Source organism: Bombus terrestris, chromosome 6 (genome assembly GCF_910591885.1).
Source record: "Bombus terrestris chromosome 6, iyBomTerr1.2, whole genome shotgun sequence".
NCBI classification, from domain to species: Eukaryota; Metazoa; Arthropoda; class Insecta; order Hymenoptera; family Apidae; genus Bombus; species Bombus terrestris.
In genome coordinates, this window is record NC_063274.1 from 7,928,057 (window position 1) to 7,955,075 (window position 27,019).

Genomic DNA, 27,019 nt, shown 5'->3' on the forward strand with positions numbered 1-27,019 from the left:
AAATTCACATCCTATATCATCGAAACGTCATTAACTATTCAGAACAGTTTCTCCGAAGTATGCTCATAATATCGTCATAAAAAATCGATTTACAAGGGATTCATAAATCCACTGTCGAAAGTTCTTGCCACTCCTCCCAAGTTAAACACGAATCCCCGAAATTTGAATAGCATCGACGCGTTCCAGGCTAGCCTTTCCCTCTCAACGCAGCCTAAATCAATATGAAGCTTTTACCCTGCGACGTAGGGGAGCCATCGAGAGCAGGACACGTCTGTGGGAGGAAGATGCTCATCGGGTGCCCTTACGTATCGAAATTTAATATATAGAGAGATATAAGATCCATCAAATTACCTGATGAAATCGCTCGCGTACAAGAACGAACGGGACCTCTTATCAAAGATTAATTACAGAGAGACAATACGTAGAAGAAGAAAAGACAAGAGGAGCGTCTAGACAAAGACGGGATAAATAGAAATCGATAAAAAGAATATCTGATCTTAATCTGTAACCGATGTAATAACAAAAGAACAGAGAAGAAGAAGAAGTAAAAAGGAAACAACTAACCCAATCATGGTGTGAGAGAAACTACGTTTCATTTTCCTACGAACGGTTGCTAAACAATTCGTTTTACAGCCACGGCCCATTGAAGCTGGAACAACGTTCCGACGTGCCGGCTACGCGAATAAATACCGGTAAAGTATACACCGGATTGGATGAACAGAGAGAACGTGAAAAGAGTAAACGGTGCATCGTTGGAACAAAAATCGATTCGAGTTCCACGCGTACCGTTGGCCATCGATTCACTCGATGCTTGGCCGTCTCACAGAAATGAATTCCCTTTTTCCTCCTCCTCTATTTTCTCCTTTCGTTCCTTCCTTTCTCCATCTCTCTCTCTTCTTCCTTTTTTTTATCCTGTTCTTAATCGGTCGCTCGGAGAACGCGAACCACCCTCGCCGCTTTCGTCGACGGAAAGAAGAGGATAGGCAGCGGAACGCTCGGCGGGTTATCGCGGCGGCACGATAAAGGGCACGGGGGAAAATACGCGTAAGAGGTTGTAGCCGGCGCGCACAATGTGTCTTTTTACTAACTGTCATATGCATAGGGAACAACGGGGACCGTCTACAGAGGCTGCTATCGAAAAGCAATTTCCGAGACGTCAAATGGAATGGAATAGAGTCGGGGAAAAGAAACTTCGGTGACATTTTCGTTGGTAACCCCCGGTGCCCGTGGCTCGAGATCACTTTCAGTGTGAGAGTAAGATTTCCTAAAAAAAGAAGAAGAGAGAAAAAAAATGAATAGAAAAGAGGAGAAGGAGGAGGAAGAGGAGGAAAAGAGAGTGGGATGGGACTCGAAGGGAAAAGAGGGTAAAAAAGAAAAGCGAGCAAGAAATAGCAGAGGAGAAGCCGTATCTTCAACAGGTGCAAAGTGTCGTCCGTTGAAAGGGCCACTCCTCGTTTCGCCTCCTGCTTCAATCCCGTTCCTCTTCCTTCCGCTTCTTAAACCGCAAGGCCTTTGATGAAAGGCCTAAAGCTAGCGCTCACCTTTGGGGAAAACGAGCCGCGGTCCACCGCCGTGTCATAATAAGCCGATGCTCTGTTTGGCAATCTAATACATTTTCTAATGAGTATGCGTAATAACTATCGTTTCTCTTCTTTTTGCACGAAATCGATGTAGTTTGTGTCGTATTTAGTTGTAGCGTGAGTTTCAGTTTGAACTAGCGCATCTATGCGTGTGCTTGTATAAATATTAAATATGGATAGCGTATATTTTATTGGAAAATAATACAAATACTTTCGTTTCGTATTGCTTTATTTCAGTTGTATATTCTGGTACCGGTTTTGTTTGATATTTTGAGATTCGAAGAAGATTTTGTTAGGGACGAATTCATCGCTGTTAGAAAAATCTCTCAGTATCGTGAGTAGATGATTAGTAAGACTTGTGTGGATATCTCAATAGTTTATCGCATAATTTTTTCTGATAAGTAAATTGATTCGTTTTACTTGCATATTTAATATTTCGTGCTATTGATACTTCATTAGTAATAAAATCAAGATATCAAGTTCAGGATATAATAATTCATAATTCTGAAATTGAAAATCTTTGTTCGTGACTTTATGTAGCAATATGAAGATTAATGAATTTGTTGAATATATCAGAGATTAATAACCTATTTTCAAACATTTTAGACATAACTCATAATTATTCATTGACAAAATTTCAATCATTAAGCGTACAAATCGGTCCAACTTCAATCTGTCAAAGCGTTCAATAGCGTTTCAATTTTCAAATACAGACATTTCTAAATCAAAAACTTCTTCATCTACGTTACCTACATTCTCTCGAAATTAGCACACAAACTCATTAGTATTCCCGAATCCATCACATCACGTTAACCTATTAGAATACGAAAGCAGCTTACTGCAAGCCAAAGATATCTGATTTGTAGTAACAAAATTGAAGGGAAATTCAAAGGAGAAATTTATCTTCGATCGTTAAGCTTCCCAACTAAATTGTTATCAGTCTGTAGATTTTTACGTATTTATGAGAAATTGAAAGATGCAGAAATCCACGGATATCCACATAATATCCACGAATATATAAGATCCAAAGTAGAATATTACTCATGAATATTTAGTAGGTGGCAGAAATTCCTCTTGAAGTTCAATTCCTTTATCTGTATTCACAAAATTCCAATGTGCACAAACACCGGTAATCTAATTATTATAGAATGCCCCATAAATCATAAAATGTCCCCTTTTCGTGAAAATAAACGAGCCTGTTTCATCGATTTACGAAATAAAGTCATCGTCGAACAAGAGAGAAACGGCTGCACGCACGATTGAGCGTAAAAAGTGGCGGTGGCGCATCGAATCGAGTGCCTACGATGAAACTTCCTTTTGCTGAGCATAAAAAACCAACTGCTCCGTAGGAACGCCTCTTCTGCAACGTTTAATCGCATTTCGCGCGAACAGAGAGCTTCTACCGACGCTGTTTTTGTCCCATTTAACGAATCCTCTGTTTCTCGAGTGCAGCTGCAGTCTGTTTATTTAACCTAAGAAAGATAACGAAAGGAAGCAGCCAGTTTTAGGACAATTCTGTATGTGTTGAGGGTATGGTATACAAAGCACTGGTGACGAGGAGAATTACACGTCAAATAGGAAAGGTGGTCGTTGGTAGTGGCAACGTGTAATTTAAGAGAGGCTGGGAAAAGGAAGGGACTCGGAGAGTGCCACTTTGAACCCCTGGAGAGTCTTTCGTTTTCGTTGTGATTAGGTTATGTATGTTTCTGACGGAGGAACTAAGAAAAATTGCACTTAGCTTCTGAAAGAAGTCACTTGTTGGCTTGTTATAGTTCGGGAATATTGAATTTGGATTGTATAGCGTTCTCATACTGGCTGTTCCATTCATCTTCACTTTTATGTTGTAGTTAGAATATTCATAAATACGATACAGTGAAAATTATACATAGTCAGTGGATTTTTATAGGAATTTATATTTATATGTTCCAGTGAAGAATTGGAATTTCGATAGAAATTTGTTTCTCCTATTAAACATGATTCTCAAACCTTTGAATATCAGGTTCTCTAAATTTGAAAGCTTTAGATATTGTATGTATTTTATGCATTTTTACACCTTCAAAATTTCGGATAAATTAATAGGAAGATACGCAGCGTATGCAGTATATTGTTGGAAATTTGTGCTCTGTTCAATTTATCTTTTTCTCGCGCGTCGTTCCGTTTCCTATTAACGTTTCGACGTATATTACAAGACAGGCGTTCTCGGAACGTTTTGTCGCACAGCTAGCAACGGCGACCGTGTTACTGTTAGATGTTAACGTTTTAAATTAGTTTTACGTCACCGGTGATTGCATAATCGTTCATAGAACTTACATGCACCAACGAATGTGCAACAATCGCGCAGCACCGGGTGGTAACTCTCTAATTTGACTCGATTATATCAATCAAAAACAGTAAACTTGCAGTAGCAAAATTTGTTATTAAATAGTTTAACTTTAAATTAGTTTAAAAAGTTCAGTTTGAACAAATGGTATAAGTGATTCGTATAACATTCTTTTTAAAAAAACGTTCACTGATGAAAAAATACGAATAAATTGGGTTAAATCGTGATTTTAACGACGTTGTTTTAACGAATCTACGGCAAGTTCTTTTTTAAGGATAGCCCAAGTTGATTTTATCGTTGAATATAAATATGCAGCGACAGAAAAAGATAGGAAGTGAAAAGGTAAGTAAATGTCCTGGCTAGTAGCTTAGTCGACCAATCCTCGGGCAATGAATCACAGTTTCGTTGAAATAAAAAGTAGAATTATAATTTTTGCAACCAGCTATTTTCAAAAATTTATAAAAACTGTTGTCAAATTAATATTAACCTGGCAAGATAATTCGGTTAGTAGATCAAAGAGTTTTAATTCTCGCGTCTCTGCTAATCGACCATGAGCTACTAGGAAATATTTTAATGCATTAGTCCGCAGGAGGGAAAACAAACGTGGGAAAGAAGAAGATGTAGCAACAAAAAAAAAAAAGAAATAGAAAAAGAAAAAATGAATAGAAACATCGGTAAAGATAGAGAAATTGAAATTTCAGAGTTCTGTATTTTTCCTCGTTGGATTTACACTGTTTCAACATTGAAGTCATGTTATTTTCGAGCGTAATGAATGACCACTACACCTGTTACAGTCTATATTTCACAAACGCCGCCGCGCAACTTCTCTCGTCATCGTCATCGATACCATGAATTAGTTATCGAAGCGTTTCATTATTCGCGTACTGACAATAGCGCGGAAAACCGCAACATGCCGTCGCTGAGGAAAGTTTCCCTCTACGCGAGTTCCCCTTCAACTTTCTTATTTTATATTCTTCGAGGTCGGTCGTTTCCTGGTGGGATGACCACGGCACGGCGTCACGACGTCTCCAGTCGATACGATTGGTCGCGATGGAAAATAAGAGAAGCAAAACGAAATTAAACCTGGGCAAATACAGGAGAAATTAAAACAGAACGCAAGAAATCGAGAAGATGGCTCAACGTAAATCGATATGACGGTACAGGAATTTCTTTAGAAAGAATTATTTTCGAAATTAATTGCCTAAACATTCAAGATCTTAGATTAACGTTGTTGAAACACCACATATCACCCCGTTTGCCTTCTATTTTCTGACCCAGTTGCCTCAAAACGTTCAACGATTCGCCTATTTCGCTGATCGTGATAAAACCGAAACTGAAGTCACTTACTTCCAAGTCGCTTGCTTAATCTGAACAAGGTTTCAAACATTTTGGCTCTTCATATCTCGGCCGCAACACATCTAGTCTTAAACGCTTTAGCAGAATTCAACTTACCCATAGAACGTATAACCTACACGCTAAAAGGTTTAATGTCTGGAAAGAATAAATTCCTGTCGGCAAGGTCCCGTGTCGAGATACGTCGACGACACATGGCACAATTAAAATAGTAATAACATCTTCGCGGGGATGGCGACGGAAAGGAGATTTAACGCCGGTTTCCGGGCATGAAACAATCTCAGTCACGCGGCGAGCTATGTATCAAACAGATTAGAAGATCTAAACCCGCGGTATTACGGACCCGGAAACGGTCGGCTCGTAACGTATTTCAACGGGTTATCGTTCGCCGCGGAACACAGCCATGTCGGCGAGATGTGCATTGTTAAACAGCGAACTCGGTAAATTCATTATAACGAGGCGACTACTTCGGGTGAAACCGGGCTAAGTTGAAACTACTTCCAAGTACGGTGGATTGATTTTACCGCTTTACACTTCGAAATCAGCCAAGTTCGCCGAAGTTAAAAGCTTCCTTCCGGCTCGTACGGTGCGTAAGAAATTTCCAGCCGCATAACGCGTTGTCCGTATGCTCGTTTAATCGTCTGTACTTTATCACTTACACCATAGCCTGGTTTTTTCTTGGATAGCTTTTTGATCTAACCTACGAGAATCCGGTAACGCGATTAGCAATTAGAATTGACGACTGTTGAGTGACGCAATTCCGAAAATGATAAATATTACAGTTCATATCCTTTGAATTTTTAATCGATCTGTTTTGCATCGCGTTAGCTTGAAACGTAAAAACTGACCTGACAACGTGACCGGATAACAGTCAGTTTAATGTCATTTGTGAATATCCTTTAAGAATCTGCAGGAGAAAGAGAAGCGATTGAGAGACTTACTGGTCCAATAATTTGAGTGGACGACACCTTGCGAGTCACCTTAGCCGCGTTCAATTAACCACAACTATATATAGTTAAAAAAAAAGGAACTGAAAAGTGTCAGTCAAAATTTACCTACGAGACTTAATTCTTTCGCGATACAACGTTAGAAACGCGGTTAAGATGCAGTGGACGAACAGCTAGACGCGTAGCGTGAATAATTCCGTCTGCTAACCATTCATTTCACGGCCGATATAAATTATTACCGGCAACGCATTAATTTCCTTTGCGAATAATTAACAACCTGCCGGACAACGAAACCTCGCTCAGGCCGGCGATGGTCAGTCTTAACCCCAGTCGCCGCCATCGCCGAAACGCCCAGTAACCCCCGTGCATGGTCGACATCTGAAATATTAATCATGACTTACACGAGCCGCGTCCCGGACCACCGGTATTCTCTACCTGCATTATTAAGTGGACTCGCGCACGAGCGTAGGCTCGACTGTTGTGGCGGGGTAAAACGAATATGAATACTACTAACCTTCGATGGTGTTACCTTGTGGCAAAAGGGAAATGCGATCACATAAAATATCGAATACATAAAATCTCTGTTATCAATGTTGATCAGTGTTGTAACCGATAGCGCATCGATGATTTACTTTTTGTAAACTAGTTTCTACTTAAGGTTTCTTAATCATTAGGTCGTCCGAAAAGTTTCTTTCGTTTTATGAGGAAATAATGGATGCACAACATTTTTCATTTTATATTATTTTATGGAATTACCTATGATCCATTTTGATCTATCAAACTAAAGATCACAACATTGGACAGATTAGGTTTCATGTTTGTATAAAGATGCGTTGTTGTAAAAGACGTGTCTGTAAAAGAAAGACACTTTTCGGACAACCTAATAATAAAGAGATGATAATACCTTTGCTGTGCATTTATCAACGAAGAATCATAAAACGCAGTTAGTTGATGCAGCATCAATGCGCTCGAGCGATAACGTCGCAAACTAGTCGATACTGTTCTATAGAAGAAGAAGGAAACGGTGTGGTTTTCTAGAACGAGAACACTCCAGGGGCCGTGGAAATCCGGACGAAAAACCAATAAATCACGTTGTGTTTAACGAACCTTCATGTTTCTATGCGCGCCCTTGGGAATAACAGGCAGCGGAAGTGTTGTTTTCACAGGTTGTTGAGCCAGCCGGTCTGTGATGTTCGAAAAGAACGAAGACGATGACGTTTGCTGGTCTCGTTATGCGAGATGCATCGCGCAAGTATACTCGAGCGAATTACGAAAACGTCGACGCGACCGTCGTCATTATCCCTTCGTTTTCACCACTGTAATGGACAAAACTGATCATATTTAATGTCTCTGTGACGAAGATCCAATGCGAATTACCTTAACTATGTATCTCGGCCCGTTTCTACGTTTGTTCTAACCTATTGATATGGTTTCCTCCTTTTGTTTTTTCTAATTTTTGTTTTACCTTCGTTTATCGCTTTTCTTTTTTATTTTCTCCCTTTCCTATCATTCTGTACACGTTGACGAAACACAATTGTAGCAGAGCCAAAAGCTATCTAAATGTCAAAGCCATAACTGGACTAGTAATCTGCGCACGATCGTAAATGTAGATTCGGCTGTATAAGTGACAAACTGTCTCACGAATGATAAGGGATTGGGGATCGGCTAATATTCAAAGTTGTACTATGATCGTTGTTCGATACGATACGATGTGGCTATCAAGCGATAGATGCGGAACTACGCATACCAGTCTAATATTTCTGAAGGACAAGAGTTATCATCCTCGTTCTATTCGACGTGTATTCGAAACGTTGAAACATGCGCGATATTGACAGAGTATTTTATCTTTAATTCATATTCCTTGTACCTAGCACCAGCGCAAACACAATGGCACATCTATTACTGTTATCAGTAATAGCTAACCTCTGTAGTGCTTTTACTGATCTATCGAATATGTTCCAGCATCTCGATCACATATATATCTATATACATTTATATGCGTTGGTATACTTCGGACATCCACTTACAATTATCGTAAGTTGCTTCTCAAAGGAGTCATTAATTCGTAACTTATGTGGTGAACACTTTATCACATAAATATTCAAAAATTTATACAGCCAGTGCTACGGATTATAGATACGGTGGTATTCAATTACTTATTAATAAACGATGCAACATCTCACAAGGCGTATTTTTCAAATCGTTACCAATACATAATTACCAGTTATTGATTAATTCGATTGTACGGCATTACAAAAACAACTAAAGCTGTTAAAGCTGTGGTCATCAGCAGCACTCTACTATTAATTCTCCCAATTTAATTAAACCGAATTCTATTAAAAACATCATATGCTTCTCTCAGGATCCTATCTTACGTTTAAAGGTCGACTGCCCCAGCTCCTGCTTCCAATTCAATCACCGCCATCACGAAAGAAGAAAAATAACTCTGCGGAGGTGGTCCGAGGGACGCGCCATCTAGCTCCGGCTAAATATTTTACGCGCGCGACCCATTAGATCGGCTAGCGTAATGGCTGGCAAAGTATTAAATCCGTTCGACGTGGAAACAAAGTTAGTCTGGAGGGCTGTGGACGATCGCAGTGGTCGATGGCGGAACGACGTGGATGCCTCGTTCTCCTCGCCTTCGTCTCTTCTCTCGAATTTCTCGATCCTCGACGCGGCAGCCGCAGATGACGGCAAACTGCTAATAGGAGGCAAGTTTTAAATGCGTGTAACGTAATAACGCGTGCATTAGGCGACTACTATGGCGTCGGCGTCGTCTGCGGCGGCGACAACGATAGCGGAGCCATTCTCTGTAAGGGGTAGTTTGCCTGACAACTCGATTACACGATACCAGCCCGCCTGAGTGGCAAGTGGTGATATATGGCACGCATATACACAGCGCCCTCTGCTTCTCCAGTCACTTAAAATAATGAGAAAGCCCGGTGTATCGGCTCTCCGGCTACGCTCGTTTTCACTTATCCTTTTTTTTCATAGCGATCCCTTACTGTACCTGTTGTAACAGACTCGATGTAAAGCGCCCTCCGTGTCCTCGTCGTTGTGGCTCTTCGCCGATCACTCTTTACTCTCCACTCATCTAACTACTCCAAGTAATTACCATGGTGGGGCTACTTTTTACTCTTAATTGAGTAATCGAAGTATAGAGCACGGTTAGTAGAACGGTCATCGCATAATAAATTTGTGTTGTACCGTGCAGCGGATAGTAGAAGGTTGAGCGCGGCTTTATAAGAGGCCAATGTTATTAGGACTGAAGTACAGCGGTTACGTACCCCACTCACGGTCGCTGGAGGTGTGGAGTAGGGATGATGACGAACGTCACATATTTTCGCTTGGAATTTCTGCTGTATTAATAAATGTATAAAAGTAAAAAGACACATTGTACAGATATTTTTAAAGGCTAAATTTGTAAAATCATTACGACAATTTTCCATTTGATTACGTTCCTGGCAAATGAATGACAAAGCAAAGCAAGGAGTATTGTTCCATTCTTAATTAATAACCTCGTTTCGTTTGATAATATTCGCTTACGGAATTTAAATAAATTTGCTTGAAAGTGTCGCTACATTAACCATGGAAAGTGTCTTTTTGGTGCTGGAAACACGCTCGCTTGGCAACGTAACAACCCGGTAAAGCGCCCCCATAATCGCGGCAAATTTAAAGGTAATTATTTCGAAATAAAATCAAGTGTCGTTTGTTCAACTGTTAAATTAGACATGTAACGTAAATTAACATAAATCGGACAATTCGATAAAGAGTATTGTTCACTAGAGCATTTATAACGGTATGCCAATGTTATTATCCGTTTTACCAAAAGCGAAGTGTACACAGTTCTTCGCACAAAGGTTACACCTAATTACCGTCAACCCTATGGCTCGGTTTAATCAGTAAAACGCCAAAATTCAAACTCCGGATTCATTTTCATCTCATCCCCCCTGAAACGAGATAAAAGAGACCCATTCCTTTTCACGTTCGAAAATATTGCCTCACGTTCGTGCAAATATTAGTAATCATTACAAAGATCAATGCAACGTAAAGTTCTTGTAATTCCACTCGTGCTTTCACCCAGTGATACCTACGATTTACGTCTTTGTATAGAAACATCGTTTCTCTGTTCTATTGTCGACGAATTTCTCCTGAAGAGCGGATAGAAATGAATAGCGCAGAACAGCTTATTTTCACAGTACAATATCGTGGCTATTAAGTAACCCTTTAATCGATAAAATAAAAGTAAAAGTTTAAGCCTAGAAAATCTAATACTAGGCAAGCAGTATACACCGAATAATGGCAAATTAGGAATAATAGCAAAAACGCAACGTATCGATATTAAAAGGAAATCAATTCACTAATCATCAAGGCTTTGTTCGCTATGGATATATTATAATATCGATTAAATTACATATTTGGATGTCGACAAGAATTCGTTGGAGTATAGATAACATCGTAGATAAAATTATATGAAGATTCGGACGACGACTAGCAGAGGTTGCGTTTGATTTGAAGTCGTGGCGGTGGCACGGAAAACGGTTTAATTACTCGACAGCAATAATAAAGCCAGAGAAACATCGTCTATCCCCCTTTTGGATCAAGGGGCAAGGAGCGTTTCCTCGTTAGGGTAACCTTACCTCCGGCGTGTTTATTCTGCCGATGAGAAGCCGCATCTACGTAAAACGAGAATGATATTTACGACGAGGTCGGTATGTAGAAGCCGGAACGAGCTTTATGATCAAGCTGTGCCTCGGCGGAAGGAAGGGCGGGCTTGCCACGGGAAACGGGAGATGCGTATCCAGTTCGTAATTTGTGTGTAGCCAGTAATTTCGTTCTTGCGCCGATTGCGATGCCTGTTGCTTTATAACGCCGTGTCGGTTCTACGATTACCGCTCGATTTGTGATCTTCATGATGAATATTTAACCAAGGCACACATTCTTTGCGTTTGATTATCGATGTAAAATGTAAAAAAATGACGATGAATAAATAACGAGATGGGTTTGTTCAATGTTACTGACCATTGTTGAACAATCATCGACATTCTTTTGACGTAAAGAACTTATACACGAATTTTTGCTCATCTTTTTGAAACACACCGTAATCGTAGCAATTTCTAAGCCTTATACGCTTACAATGTATATGGATACCTCTCAAAATAAAATAAAAATTCTTTTATATTATCATCTATCAAGACACTCTAAAAAGCAGCAAAATTTCCTTGACGAACCGCGTTATCTCTTCGTGTAAAACTATTCGACGTTCCAGAAATCTCATGGCAAAAATCTTCCATTCAACTTCACAGAGAGCGGCCGCGTCGCAGCCCAATATTAACGGCCGGCATTATCCAGCGACGCAGACGTTTTATTTCCACTTGACCGCCAATATATTCCGCCAAACTGCCTGCAAATGCCAGCGCTTCGTAAGCTGAATTCAACGAAAATCGCGCGATCCTTCGTTCGCTACAAGCAATAACAATCGTACTTGTCTGTCCATCGCGATCGTTCAATCCCAAAAACCAACGGTTTCCCTTGAATGATGGACGAGTAGCTATCGTTTTAATGGTAGCTTGAACATCGTGTAAGGAAGCGTTGTGGCAAGGATTTGCAGCAGAATTTATTGACAATCAGGTACACATGTACGTATGCAACGTGCTGGACCGTGTTGCGGTGGCGCCTGGTGCTCGATATAGCCGCCAGCGGAAGCTGTATCCGCGCTTATGCTCGTTGCATAGGCCTAACCTGTACGCCGTTCATCTGCCATTTACGTCATGCGAATATTAGCCAGGTCCTTTGAAGCAGCCTCCCGCATACCGCTAACTAGTCATGCGCTATGTTACATCGCAGATTGCCATGCGAGCACACGTTGTTTGGCTCGCTGTCTCTTTGTGTTGGATTCCTTGAAAATATCATGACTCCAAGCTTGCATGATTTGATGGTGTTTGATACAGGTAAATGTGGTAGTTTGAATGAGATTGAAATCAAGATATAAAGATATATTTTAGCAAACTCATGATTATTTTTTCAAAATTGATCCGATCTTATAATGGGATTAATATTATACAAGTTTTATGCGTTATGAGATTAATGTTACTATAGCCTCTCCTCGATGATGGTTATTAACACAGAAATGATCACACGCTTCCACGCAACACATAGCATTTCTATAATATCTCTTCTAAATTTGACCACAGCCACAGATCTCGATCAGATCCCAAAAATATACATACTTAGACCTTGTGCATTCTCCTAGAAAGGTCATGGCAGAGTTATTCTCGTATTTGTCGACAGATGCGTAGTGAAGACGGATATACGCGCCGAGACGACAAGATTTGTCAGAGTTTTCTTGTTACGCGGCAGAGCAGTCGTTCCGATAGAAATTCGATCCGGTGCATTTTAATGAACCGGTTCGCTGGCAATAGAGTGATTTAAATGGATCGACCGTCTGTAACACAATTATTCAAGAGATCGGCTGAGGAGAGAGGATCCCTGTAATTTGACGTTCAAAGCGATTCCCAGACACGTGAATTTCGATCGCGCGATCAGACGTCCTTAAATTATTCATCCCTCCTGAGAGCTGTGGCTCTCGTGTCTTCTTTTTCTTATATTCTTTTCCTCTCTTTCTAGTTTCTCAAGCGTCGACGAAAGAATAAGTGGAAACGGCGAACACCGCCTTTTCTTTCCCTGTGTGGCGAAACTTTCGTATTACCTTGTAACGAGCATTGCCCCGTCTCTCCTTCGAACTTTCTCCACCTAATCTCGTATATACGTTAGCGTCTTCCGCCTCTCTGACCACCGAATGTATGTTGTTAAGTTTAATCTTGAGTTAGAGGCCTGCTAGGTACCCTTTTTCTGGGAAAATAGAAATAGTAGCGGTGCTCCGTTGGGAGCGACTATACACAGTCACTTACGAAGGTAAATTTTTCCTACACCTTTGAAGAGCACTATTTTTATTTAAATAAAACATATACATGTAACATCCATAATAGGACGATAAGAAATCTTAAGAATTCTTTCGGAAGAAATAATTTTCAGTTAATTTTAATTGATATTTAAATATTCGAAACAATTCTAACTTCAAACTATTATTTCTGCGTAATTATCAACGAACGATTAAAAATATCGGATATACCACTGACCGGATGGAATCGGTTTCAACCGCAGCTCTGTTTCCAGCGATGCTCCGTGATCGTTCGATGCGTATTTTTTTAATTATTCCCGAACGTCACTCGATTCTTTGAACGACGGAACGCGGGAACGAATCGATAGCGCGAAAAGCGTTTCGTTATCGCTTGGCGAAAAAACCATGTAGTTTAATTTCTCGTCCCGATCATTTGCATGTATCACGGCAGTATTTTATAAAGCCGGAATCTCTGGCGGCCCATTAAAAATTTATTCTCGGCTTAACATCGTTTCCGAAGATCCGCAAGAACGTGCTCGTGTCTGCGACTCCGTAATGCGTTGTAAGCCGAAAATATTCGCTACCGAGACGGAAAACTCGGGATCCACGACTATCTTGATTCACCGCCGCTGAAGTGTCTTCGACTCACATTTTCTATCCCTTCTCCAGACTTTCGCGTTCCATTATTTTACGCGATATTTCAAAGTCCATCACTGCTTTACGCGAACGTAATAGCGAAAATACTTGATAATTTTTTTTATATTAATCGTGAAGTTTTCTTTTTAAATTAATACTTTATAATAGCCTACACAATATAATTTCGAATATCGAATTTCGAATATATCAGTGCATCCTGCTACATTCTGTGTACTTTCCGATTTTCATGAATAAAGCATTCTAAAAGAAAAAAAAAAAAAAAAGAAAGAAAGGAAAATATACGAAGAAATACAAACACAAAGTGAGGAGAATGGTAGGATTAACATTTTTTTCAATTCTACCATTGTACGTTTCGACAATGTTCTCATGGACAAAAATCTTCCTTCGAATGTTGCACGAGAGCAGAGAAGAGTAGGGCGCGGTAATTAACGCAGTAAGTTCTACCCATGATTGGCCACTGTAGCTATATCTGACCGCATCAAATTAATAGTTCGCGGCGTCTATGTAAACGCGACGCGGAAAATCAACACTTACAATGCCGCGGGAAGCTATACATTATCCGGCGCGTTATCGGAATGGCGCGCGCGCGGAGGTCAATATTTTCCATGGAAAAGCGGCGAAGCGTGATGTGGCAAACCGTAGTCCGGTGTGTAATGAGTTGACAGTGTAATATACGGAGTGAATCGTAGATCTGGAGACACGGTACGAGCGCTCTCGATATCGTGGACATCGATGTATTGATGACTCTACGGGGAGAGGCTAAGGGATGTTATCTACACTGAAACGCGACCATCACTACAACTACTTTTTGAAGACAATAAAAAATCCTTGTAATTTGATATTAGTATCTACAGCGAATGAATATTATCGGTGAAAATTTCGCGTGCAAATAAATTTTATCCCATAACAGTATCAAATTTGACAGTATGTACACGGAATGAGAAAGTCTGTAATTGAGTTTTACAAGTTACAAATTACTTGATTATTCTATTGGATGTATAATTTGAAGATCATAAAAAAAAGTTCTACAATGTAAACCTATTATTTTATTAATATTATTAGATGGTAAATTATAGTGAGAAATCACGATTTATAAAATTATATTTTTGTTCTACAAATTGTATCAAACACCTGAGTGGTCATTTATATATATATCAATAAATGGTAAAGATAGCAATGGTTAGTTAATAAGAAACTTTTCATACATAAAGACGATTTAGAATTAACTTGAGGATTAATACAAGTCAAGAAAGCGTTGAGAAGAAAGAAAACACATTAACTAGTATTAATGGAACCCGCTATCTAGTGGCTGATCTTCGAGCGGTATTTTCTCACCGCTGACTCTCCATACATATGGTGTCCGACAGGAGGATTATATTGCGTTAATGGTGATGTCGATTCAGAGGCTCTCTGCAGGAGGTCCTTCGGTGAAAAATAATCCGTGGACACTTTATTAGGTATCACCGTTACGTTCCGTGAAAGCGTAAGTAGCAGATCGCGTTACGGACGATTGACAGGCCTGTTACCGAGGAAGCCGCGTTCGTAAAACCCGCATTGTCGCACGTTCCTCGTCTTATATCACGGATCGAAACACTTTTTACGATCTCTCGCCTCGAATAGAGCGAGTAAAGCTTTAATAACAGGTCATGTCAGTCTTGTGTATGTTCACCGCGTTAAGGTTCGTTTATATTATCCATTTAGACCCGCAGCGATAGTGACACGGTTTCGTTCAGACAGTTAATTTTCTATTCAATTAAATATGATTATTTATATAGCGTCCTGCACGAATCTATCATTCTTCGTAAGAATGTTTTTCTTTGTAAGACGTTAGGTTGTCCGAGAAGTTTCTCTCGTTTCATAAGGTGATAGTAGATGAACAAAAATTTCTGTTTTATATTATTTTATCGAATTAGGTATGATCCATTTCGTTCTATTCCTATTATTACGTTTGTGCATAATTCAATAAACTAATATAAACGAAAAAAACATTGTGCGTCTATTATTTCTTTATAAAACGAAAGAAACTTTCCGGACAACCTAATACATGTTAAATTTGTCGCAATTCGTATCAATTTCTATGAAGTTGTATCAAGTTTGCATAAGGTACATTCTATTCAATACAATATACCATTAGAACTTGCAATTTAATTTAAGGGCTTATCATTAGAGGCAAGCAATCTATTCGTTAGTAGTATCTGTTGTTTAAAGGTGATTTAAACGAGAAATTTTAGGAATACGAGGAATAAATAGTTTTCCTTATTAAATTCAGGGTATTGATAATTAATATCAATTTCTTATTAATGTCATGTTATATCTACTTTGTTAGAAAATTTGGCATAGTAACTAGGTAATATAAATCTTGAGAGGGGTTTGTGTAGCTATACGAAGACGCTATTGATTAAGGATTTTACTTCGATCCAAACGCCACCTGGGTATCTCGCGACAGGAAACAGATCGCGTTTACGTGATCCATAGCGCTCATCAATTATCGTTCTCGGTACTCGAGTGCGACGCAGCCGGTCGTGAAGTTAATTAACCGCGTGATTCCAAGGCGACGCGGCGTCTGGAGTCTGGCAATCAAGCGTGTCTCGCAACAACCATTTCTATCTTCAGCATCGTACGTGTTTCGTACGCTGTATCCATCATATCGATCCAAATACGTCTACGTATACGTCCTGACGATAAGAAGCGCGAAAAGAATCGAGCGTCTACGACTTGGCCAGGCAAAGGAGTTTCATAACTCAAGCAAATTTTCTTAGGAGAAACGAGAAGCTATTTGAAATCTTACAAAAAATTATTACTAAGCAACTGAACGTTAGCAAAAAGAATAGTCTGTAAAAGACCATGAAATGCTCAAGACCATGCTAGCTCTTGAAATCCTTTTTTAACGACTCTTAATGTTCTTCTAACATAGGACTGAAATATTTAAAATTGTGATACTTTTGAAATACTTGTGCGATATAGCAACACGTAACAGTGAGCTTCGTCTTCTCATCTTTGTATAGTATGTACGAAGCATCGATAACGAAAGGAAAGAAGCTACTGGCACAAGTCGAATCCCTTTGCGACCGACAGGCGGTGGTTCTCTTTCGACACGCTTCGAGTGTGGTTACGTGACACTGTGCCGCGACGAATCGAGACTGGTCGAACCGAACGAGTCGAGTCAAACAGCAGCAGCGAGGGGGTTTGAAAGAGGGACAAGGCGGAAAGGGGATGGGAACGGAGAGGAAATGGGAGAATAGGGATGAAAATGGGGAACGGCGATGAGGGGTCGAGACTGAGCGGCGTATCCAGGCCGGGAGGGAGCGGTAATCGGCAGCAAGTGAATTGGAACAAATGCAGACAGACGCGAGGTGGGCTGCTGGCTCGCTTGATACCGCAACCAAGAAATATAGTATAAACCGAGCACTGGTATTAATTGAGTTCGCCCCTTTCGTCTCTTGTAACCTGGCCACCCTCTTCTCCATCTTGCTCGTCTATTTTGTCCGGTTTCAAGACGAATCGATGAAACCTTCCAAAGGCAGAAGTGAAACGGCAAGTCGTGTAGAGGATCGCGCGGAGAGCGGTCAGAAGTGGACTCAGATCGGACGAAACCTTCTGACATTTCGCGTGTCTCGATATAAGTAGCTTTAATCTATTAACGCGTTGACTTGCACACCAGGTTTATATGCTGATGTTTGTCGCTGATTCTTACGATTTGTAATGGATTTTGATTCATTTAATATAACTTCGTGACCAGATAAGATAATTCAGACCACAGAATGTCGTTCAATCCAAACATTTCATTGGAATAAATGGTATCTACAATTTCTCGTTCACATAGCTAACAGTTTGCGTTCAAGTAATAAATTCAATCGGCAGAAGTTCATTTGATTAGACACTAGCTAAAATTTCGTTTCGACGAGAGTTATGCAAAACGAATATTCGTTATATATGTACGATATACAATTATCGTGATTAGAAAAGATGGTACAACAAGTGCGTTGCAATTTTATCGTTTAGGACTACACGTTTCTTAATTTTACCATTGCAGATTTATCTTTCACTTCTTAAATAAAGTAGGTTAATTTTTAACACAATAACTTACAGTTTCTACACGGCAGATTATTCTTCCATCAAAATACGCTGTTGTTTATTAAACCAGCAAGATTAAATATACACAGAAAGCACATGGGAGAGTAGTTTATCCAAGATTTGTTGAAACGCGAGGATTACGACACGCTCGCAGTGTATGGGACAAAGATTATACGACGATGAAGGTGGTAGGGTACGAATTTGTAGATTTAATCGGGATAACCGGCCGTATCCGAGGTCAAATAATGGTCATGCAACCGGAACGCGCGATATTAAACTATTATTTGCGTAAGTAGTAATCCAAATAAGCCGTCAATGATAATGCAGTTATGTGGCGTGTGATATTTATACGGCGTACCACAAACGAATCGCGTAATCGATACACGGAATACGCAAACGAATCGCAAACGAAAGCAATGGTATAATCATATACGGATAATTATCCGTGGATACAGAGTCGTTGAAAATATCCATCCAAATATTGATCGCATCGTTTGAAATCTCGTTTCTAAACGTACCACGTCAATCTATGCCCTAAAATCGATCTCATCGAGTAAAGATAGTTACTACCAATTAGATACAAATTTTGAGCGAAATTACACGAAACGAGATTAATCCGTTCGATGAAATGTCGTGGAAAATACGAAGGTGTTCTTTTAGCATCGACAATTGTTGAGCTGGAATCACACTCTTTTTTATTATCACGACTCCAATACTACAAGACTATATCGCGATGATCCATAGACTACGGTCAGTAATGTAGTATTTTATTATTAATCAGGAGGTCTAAATTCAATTCATTTTTCTTCCATATTATGGAAACCAAGTTTTTATAAAGTCTTGTTTAGTAGAGATACAACTGGTGGTCACGGAATACCTGTATTAACCAAGATGCAAATGCGGACGGTAAGCGGGCAGCGCTGCATTTTTAAGATATTGTTTACTGGAACACGGTCCACGACGCGGTGCTGCGAGCACCCCACGCTTGGCAATCTGGGATTTCGCCTCCGAACTTAATATCCGGCCGCGCTCGTAGACGACGCGAGGAAGTAAAACTAATTTCGTAAATCCTTTAATCTACGCGTTTGCCAGGGAGTCGAAGGAAGATTATGGAAGCGGGAAGCGGTGGAACAGGAGGTGGAGGAGGAGAGGAAGGCTGAACCGAATGGCCGAGAGCGTGGTCTGCGCCTGTTTGATGGAATATGATGAACGAGCCACCGTGAACTTTATTATTGGCAGCGGCAGATCGAGTCGAAAGAAATAAAAAAAAAGGGAAAAAGTTGCCGTCAGTCAGCCAGTGTGTATCGTTAAGCCGCGTCCAGAACGAAGCTCTCTCTTCGCTTCGACAGGCCATTACTCGATGATCGCGCCTGTTCGCGCGGCTATTTCCCCGACCTGTTCGTTTCGCGCGGCCGATTTAATTGTTGCAATTGAAAGTTCATAGGTTGCTCATTAAGTCGCTCGTTAAAGTTCGTTTGAATCCAGCCGGAAGACTGGCCGAACGAAGGGTCATCCAATCAGAGCTACGCCTTAGAAGTCGAATCGTTACGTTAATTTCTTTTGTCTAGGAGGCGGACGGGCTCGATGAGTCGCGAACCGTGTTTCCGCTTAATGAAGATAACGGTTGTACTTCTCGTTGTGAGATCCTTTTTTACGCTGGTTGTAGATATTTGTATAGAATTATTGTAGTGTTTCACTTTGCTCCAAATCGCCGGCTCTAATTTCTTTTAAGTATTTTTTTTTCATTAAGCTGGAGATATTTGTAATCTTGTTTAAACCGCAGAAGCATCGCTTCATTAAGAACAACTTGAACATACGTTTTCAAAATTATTATCAATTATTCCTCCTTTAATAAGCGATCGATTAAAAAGTAACACTAAAAGACAACATATACTGTTCCTTATTTATTCCAACGGGACAATCAATTAGAAAGACCATTAGAAATTCCAAAGGATCTCAGACGAACAAAGGAAACTGATACTTCAGGCAGAATAAAATCAATCACGGCGATGCAATACTTTTCCCTGCTGCTACCCTGGAAATCCGTAGTCCCTTCGATAAATTACCAATTCCCTCCCAATACGTTTCACGGGAACTCCCATCAAACACCGTTCCTTTGCCCAAACACAGGCACCTCGACGAATACCGGCCACCTACATCCGCCAAACTTTTTCCCGTACGGCTGGTGCGAGGCTTTCGATCAAGGCATTAAACATCAATTATATCATCACTCACTTCCATACTGCTGCGCCAAGAGGGAGGCGAAGACCTGGCCTGGGCTGCGAGCGCCTCTACCGGCGGATGAAACGGACGCGGCACCAACGGCGTGACGGGAATTTTCCTCGTCGTCGCTGCTCGACTGGGCACTGGGCCCGTAACCGCGCCTCTCTCGCCATTCCAGGGACCGTTGACGGCGCAGCCCACGGCCCCCATTTCCGTGACCGCGGCCCAGCGTACTCTCACCGTCCATCACTGCAGCATCTGCCAACATAAGGATACACATCAGCGAAATTGCCTGTAACGGAGCGTGCAAATTTGTAGAATATTCAATTCATTGGAATTCGTAGCCAAGTTATACGTACGTAGCGTTTAGATACAGAAGGAGATGGTAGTTGGGGAAAAATGGAAAACGGTTCTTTGTACCTTTGAACAGGAAGGAACTTTAAGAAAGATAGCGGGATACGATATATAGTAGAATATAAATTGGGAGATAACACTGTATAGTCAGCATGTATTTTATTAAATTGTCTTAAAAATAATTGAGAGGTACTTGTACAAATATATTTTCTTCAAAATTCGTCTCTTTATTCTCAGAAATCAGTGTACAACGACACAAATGTAACGCACATAATATTTTTCCAATGGTGAAATGAAGAACTGAATTCCATCCATTCCATTCGCTAATAAATAAGAAATGATTTTTCGCAATCACGAAAGGGTTAAACAGAAGAGAAATATAGATGACGCGTAACGTCTGTCGTATTCGCGGCGGTGAATCGAAACCGAAATTTCATAGTCCAAAGAACAGCGAGTGATCTTAAGGTGGTCGATCGAGCTAGCTAGATCGTACCCCGAAGCATCAATCAGCTGTCTCTGTAATCAAGGGAGAGCTACTCGCTACGAGGACGTCTCCATGGGAATTTCGAGAGGTATCCACCACTCAATTATCCGATCCCGTACACATTCAAGCTGCTATCGATCTTGGAAGACCCTGTCCTACGTACAGATGAGATAACCCGAGTAATTAAATATTCTGAACAGGGATTCGTATCACTTCCTTTTTATTAAAGGAGCATCTCGAAAAATTCATCTATAAAAATGATTTGAATTACATTCAATCGTATCCTCAGTTTTCGTTTGATCATTATACACAGAATATCTGTAGGTAATTATCTGGCATTTCTACTTGTTATCTAATTTAACACTACTTGTGCAAGCTTGGTAAATACCACACTGGTAACAATAGACAAGCCGACACCGAATGAAGGAGGTGCGGGAAAAAATGTTCATGCAACGTACATCCGTCGGTTACACCGGAGGTTTTTACACGGTCCAGAAACCATCGGCTGCCACGTTCGTTTCAATTTCAAACGCTCCGGGTCAACATCTCTGTGGAAGAGCAAATAAATATTCAGGTTCTGGGAGAACGTTGAAAACCACTTGAACCACGTCGATTTCAGCGGCGCTGAGCCGGGAGGATGGGCGAACGAGAGGCAGTGGTGCGAGAACGAGCCGGCCTCAAAATTAAGAGCAACTAAAAATTCCCGTTAGTCGAAAGTTTATCAAAAAACGCGAACGTGATACTCCGTCGCTGCTGTTCGTTTCGAATGCGTGGCCGTTCGCCAACGAAATATTATATATATATATATATACGATAGTAAAATAACTTTAAATTACTTTCAACAGACCATCCATGCTATTCTTAGAAATGTGAAAAAAATTCGTTGGAAAAAGTTAAGCGCTCAAGTTAGCAACGTTATGCACACTACAGCATACACGAATATATAGGTAGTATTAATCGTTAGTCAGACAATCTATGCACCATAGGGGTAAGTAGAATTAACCGTCAGACAATCTGTTAACCGTTGGTCAGACAATTGGCGCACTGTATGAATCAGTAATATTAACAGTTAGTCGGACAATCGGGACATGGTTTGCGTAAGTGGAATTAATCTTTAGTCAGACGATCGACACGATGTATGTGTCAGTAGTATTAATTGCAAATCAGACAATTAACGTACCATACGCGGTAGTAGAATTAACCATTAGACAGACAATTAAAGCATCGTATACGTCAGTAGAGTTAACCATTAGTCAGGCAGTCTCGGTGTCATGTACATAAGTAGAATCAATTGTTAGTCAGACCATCTGTGCGTCATAGGTATGTATATATAGAATTATCCACTAGTCAGACATTCGACGTATCAACAAGTGCATATGCAATAATGGACGCAACTTCGTCATTTTCATAATAAAAATGTTAAATTATGTATGAAAAAAAAAACAATTAGTTTAGGAGATATTTTCTACACGCTGACACATGTATCGTAACATGAACGGTTACCTCGAATAAATCTCAATGGCACGGATAACTTGTCCTCTGGAAACGAGTCCTTATGCATCGCCGGCTACCTCTAACAGCCACTTTTCTCACTTGCCTGAATGCCGGGCTAACAGGTCGCATCCTCTACAGACGAGAGGGTGCTTTACGATGTTTTGTTTCACCGACCCTTCAGACTACTCCTTCTTCGCTCGCGTGTAGGCGCGCTCGGAACGTGGCGGACTTGTCAAACCGTAAGTGAATCGGAAAACTTGGCGTCGAATTAACGAACCCTACTCAACCCCCGCCAGAAACGTACACCTCCGTAGCGGGGAAGCTAAAATTTCGCGAGACTCGAAACTCACTTCAATCGAAGTTTGATCGCTGTTGTGGTATTAGTTTGGAATTCGATGTCTGTTGACTTCGGAGAATCGCAAGGCAGGTTTTTAGTTCCAATCACAGCGTGACACGGAATTGGTTAATTGATTAGATGTTACTAGACGTGGCTTCAGTGCCTTCGAGTAATTTTCAATTCCATGGAAATTAGTTTACTTTGAAACGATTGATTTGATTAATCGTAAATGAATTAGATATATCTTTAGTACGACGAACTGATTATTTACACTATGAATATTGGCAACCTGATTCCAAATAATTTACAAGTGCATTAAAATGAGCTGACCTCGAAACGACCTTTGACCGACCACGAATAATCCTCAATGATTTCGAAATATCGTAAAAATAGCATTGAAATTATTTTGAATAATTTCCCAGTGACGATAAAGGAACGCGAGTAGCGGCAAAAATCACGAAACGATTATAGTGCGTCAAAATCTCAAAACCTATTTAAATCGCACAAATTTTGTCCATTCAATATTACAACGAAAAATGACGAGCTGAGAATTGCTACGTGAATAGATTGCGTTTATTTCGATTTTGGAGCAATCTTCGTTTATCGAAAAACACAATGACGATTCTGCATGATGTTACAAAATAAAGCACTTTATGGCACATCATTTACGACCATCGTTCTCTCACTGTTCGTTTCACATATTAAGAACGGCATCCGTCCTTTTAATAGAACACTTTCATAAGGAGCTATAAACGCGGACTACTCAACCGTGTAGGGCACTCTTATTGCTATAACTTATAACACGTGGCATTAACGGCCGATAATATGACAGTCTTGTACAATATAAAAACTTTAACGCGGGATCCTGTCGCGCAGTTGCTGACTATACATAGCGAGCGTATTCTTCCTGCGATGTAAAACGTTAGGCTTTGTATATAAAGAAAAAGAGGACCATCCATTCTTTTATGAAACGGTCCGCGTGATGCCCCCTTTAACTACTTTCCCATTCTTAAGGAATATCTTCCAGGAAGAGGTTACCTCGTAAGAAGCATGTATTTGATAGATCTTTTACGTTCGTTGCTTTTCCTTGGATCCTAGCGAAACATTTCCGAACTGATAAAAAAATCCGATGAAAAAATTATTTAACAAACACCAAGCGCTTTAAAAGTAGAGGCGAATAGAATTGAATTTACTACCCGATGGCATTTCAGGCCCTGCAGCATCCTCGCAATTCATGACTTTGCAGTTACGTCAAAAGACGATACGCGTTATGTCATAAGGCTAGTTTTAGAAATAGAAAGCTAAATTCTCCGGAAAATTATCAGTATTTTAAATTTAAGGGTACAAACATTTTCGCTCAGTTGAGTTTATGAAACTACGAATTTATTATATACTAACCATATGTTATCACACTCGTATGACGCTAATATGACGTCACCGGTCTATATAGCGGTAAAAAGAGATCTATACTGGCGTCACGACAATCGCCAAAGATGACCGAATTCTAGACAATGCATGTCTACGGCAGGTTATGAAAGCGACGCGAGATCGTCGTTAAGAAAGTATCGAAAAAGTTACACGTTCTGGTTGGTCCGTTGCCGCGGAGAACCGAGATAACTTCTTGGCAATAATATACACGTGTGACCCGGCCTGGTAATAAGAATAACTTTTTCCCGAATGCCTGTGCTCGTCTTGATGTCGGATGTGTCCAACGAATCTTCCCTCCTTCCCAGCACGAGGGAGTTTCCTCTCGCGTTCAATTACGATTCTCAAGTTTCGCTCGTGCGTGAAATATGACGCCGCTGCCTCTCGTCGGGCAAACAACGTCGCGATGACTCTAATTTCCTGGACAAAAGTAGGAGTCAGAACCGGAGGCTGGGATTGTTTCAGCCGAGCCGCGCGTTGTCAGGGATTTATTAACCGATGCTGAACTTACGATCGTTGTTCCAGGCTCCTCGTCTGACATCTTCGGAAATATATTAGAACAAAAAGACTGGCACGATTTTATTACAATTAAAATCGTCGTACTGGACGGAAAATGTCGTTAATCTTCTACACTTTCGCGATTCTTGTAACGTGTATTATCAAATAGCAATTCTAGTGTACTTACTTTAGTGAAACCGTTTTGTATAATATCTTTGTAATTGTAAAGAAAATAGGAGATATATCAATTATATAAAGTAATTAATATATCCATTGTAAGAAGCAAATCCATTCCTAAAATACATTGTCACGTGCCTACCTTCTAACAATGCTTCGTTTCGTGACTTAAGCCACTTGTTAAATAACTACCGTTACTCAAGCCCGCCAGCCAGCTCAAGAATTCTTTAATCGAATTCAAAGAACATCAAGCGAAGTTCCTCTGCGACGATAACGCAAACAAGTTTCCAAGAACGGTGAAAGAACGAGAACAAGTTAAGCGGTCACCGAATTCCACCTCCCTCTCGGCCCTGGTAAACATAAATCAGTCTGCGGGAGCCTCTCAGAGAGAGGTTAAAAAGTCAGGGAGCCACACGAACGCGCGCACACTCGCTCACAGCGGACATACCGTGGAACGTGTGTGCAGGACGTAAAACCGCGAGAAACGTCGCGTCGTAATACCTAGGCTGGAGAATATAGTGGCACTCGGAGTTTCAGGCCACGAATTCAGTCTTAGAGGAGGCACACTATAAAAGGCTTTAAGAGTTTCCCCGTGTTCGCGCGAATTGAGCAGGATTTGCATGGCACTGCTCGTGGCGGGAATTTTGTGTGAAATGTCGACGAGCGACTTTTTAAACGGCACCTAATGAACGCGACAGCCGGCGACATTGTTCAACTGTTCCACGGCCAAGCTGGACGACACGATGGTAAGAAGGGCATCTGAATGCATGAAACATAGGCCGTGGCCCTGGTCGTACCGTCGTCGGATATGGTTCGTGAGACCGACACCGAGAATTTTGCATATTCATCGTGCCTCGTAGACGTGGATCCCCCACGCTCGTCAACAGGAAGGCCACGCTTTGGATCTTAAACGTTCAGACACCGTACCTGCCGCCTTCTATTCGCGTCATCTCGCCATACTGGATAATTATGTCTGTCTGTAATCTCGTCGATGAAGCCCTCGACGTCCTTTTCGGTTCTCCTCCCTGAACGTTCTTCCTTCTCGCCGCCTTCGATGACTATGCTCTCCTCGTGAAAATTTGAATAACCGCTAATCACGTCTCTCCGTGGCGAGACACTCTCGGCGTGTATTACGTGCGTCATTAAATTTGCTTTGTAAGCGACACGCGGAATCCACGATTGCCTTTTACATATACCGTGGCACGCGTGACGCCGCCACCATTGCGCATCGAATGCACGTGAGACGCCGCGACGTATTTAGGTTGAACTGTTTCGTCGAACGTGACGCGGTTTGATGTCGGAAGAGTCGGAAAGAGTGGATGATTTTTTCCTCGTTAAATAATGTAGCCTATTCGCACTGTCGATCTAATCACGCCACCAAAATCTAAGACAACATCTACCATTTCGTTATGGGCAAAGTCAAGTTGCATGACGCGACTCGATCGATGATCGCCCTTTGCCAAAAGGAGGAAGCGAACGGCGATTCGCGGCGGTTGAGAGACGAAGAAAATTACACGAGGCGTAGGACAGGCGGTATTTTGTGGCGCAGAATGTCAATTAAACGGCGTGGCCGATTAACCATAACCGAAACCTCGACAAAGGCCGGAGCGTGCACCGTTTCGCACTCCGGTGGGTTCATCACGCGATAATTTATATGGTAATTCCAGGGACGTAATAAGTCCCCCTTGGCAAACTCTGGCTGCCACTACACACGAGGCAACGTACCAGCGCGGCGTTCTACTACGCTGACCCCGGACGTTCCATCGGGAGAGGACCGCCTGCCATGTACACATCATTACTAAAAGCGGTCATCGATTCATCGAACCTCCGACCAGCTCGGTTCGCTCGTCTGCTCGTCGATCCTGCTCTCTGTGCCTCTCCTGTAAGCGCGTACACGCGCCTTTATGCGCGATCACAACCTCTCATGTATTCGTGTGTGACTGTATACATAGTCCTGTATGCGCGTCCATTGTCGAATTTTCCCACCAGCCCAGAGATTCTATGTGTTGGATTTAATTAACACCATCTCGTTAACTTTCGTTACGGATCGCCGTGTTCCGATCGGATCCACGGATAAAGATGAATTTAAATATCGGGACCTTTGCCATCGTGATTACATCCTGCCTCTGCAAACTCGTTAGACTATCGTACGCGGTCAGACGTGTTCCAGCTTTTGCTTGATTTTTTCGTTTTGA

At 41.1% G+C, this 27,019-nt stretch overlaps 1 protein-coding gene across 5 annotated transcripts in view; it reads right to left on the reverse strand.

Annotated features, from left to right (window-relative positions):
- Positions 1–27,019, reverse strand: part of LOC100644721 (teneurin-a) — a 704,524-nt gene that overhangs the window by 404,773 nt on the left and 272,732 nt on the right. For all 5 annotated transcript variants that reach the window (XM_048406769.1, XM_048406770.1, XM_020863510.2 and 2 more), the window contains exon 4: positions 20,068–20,313. In XM_048406769.1, the coding sequence (XP_048262726.1) occupies positions 20,068–20,302 (235 nt within the window). In that variant the 5' untranslated portion in view covers positions 20,303–20,313. The remainder of the gene's footprint in view (positions 1–20,067; positions 20,314–27,019) is intronic.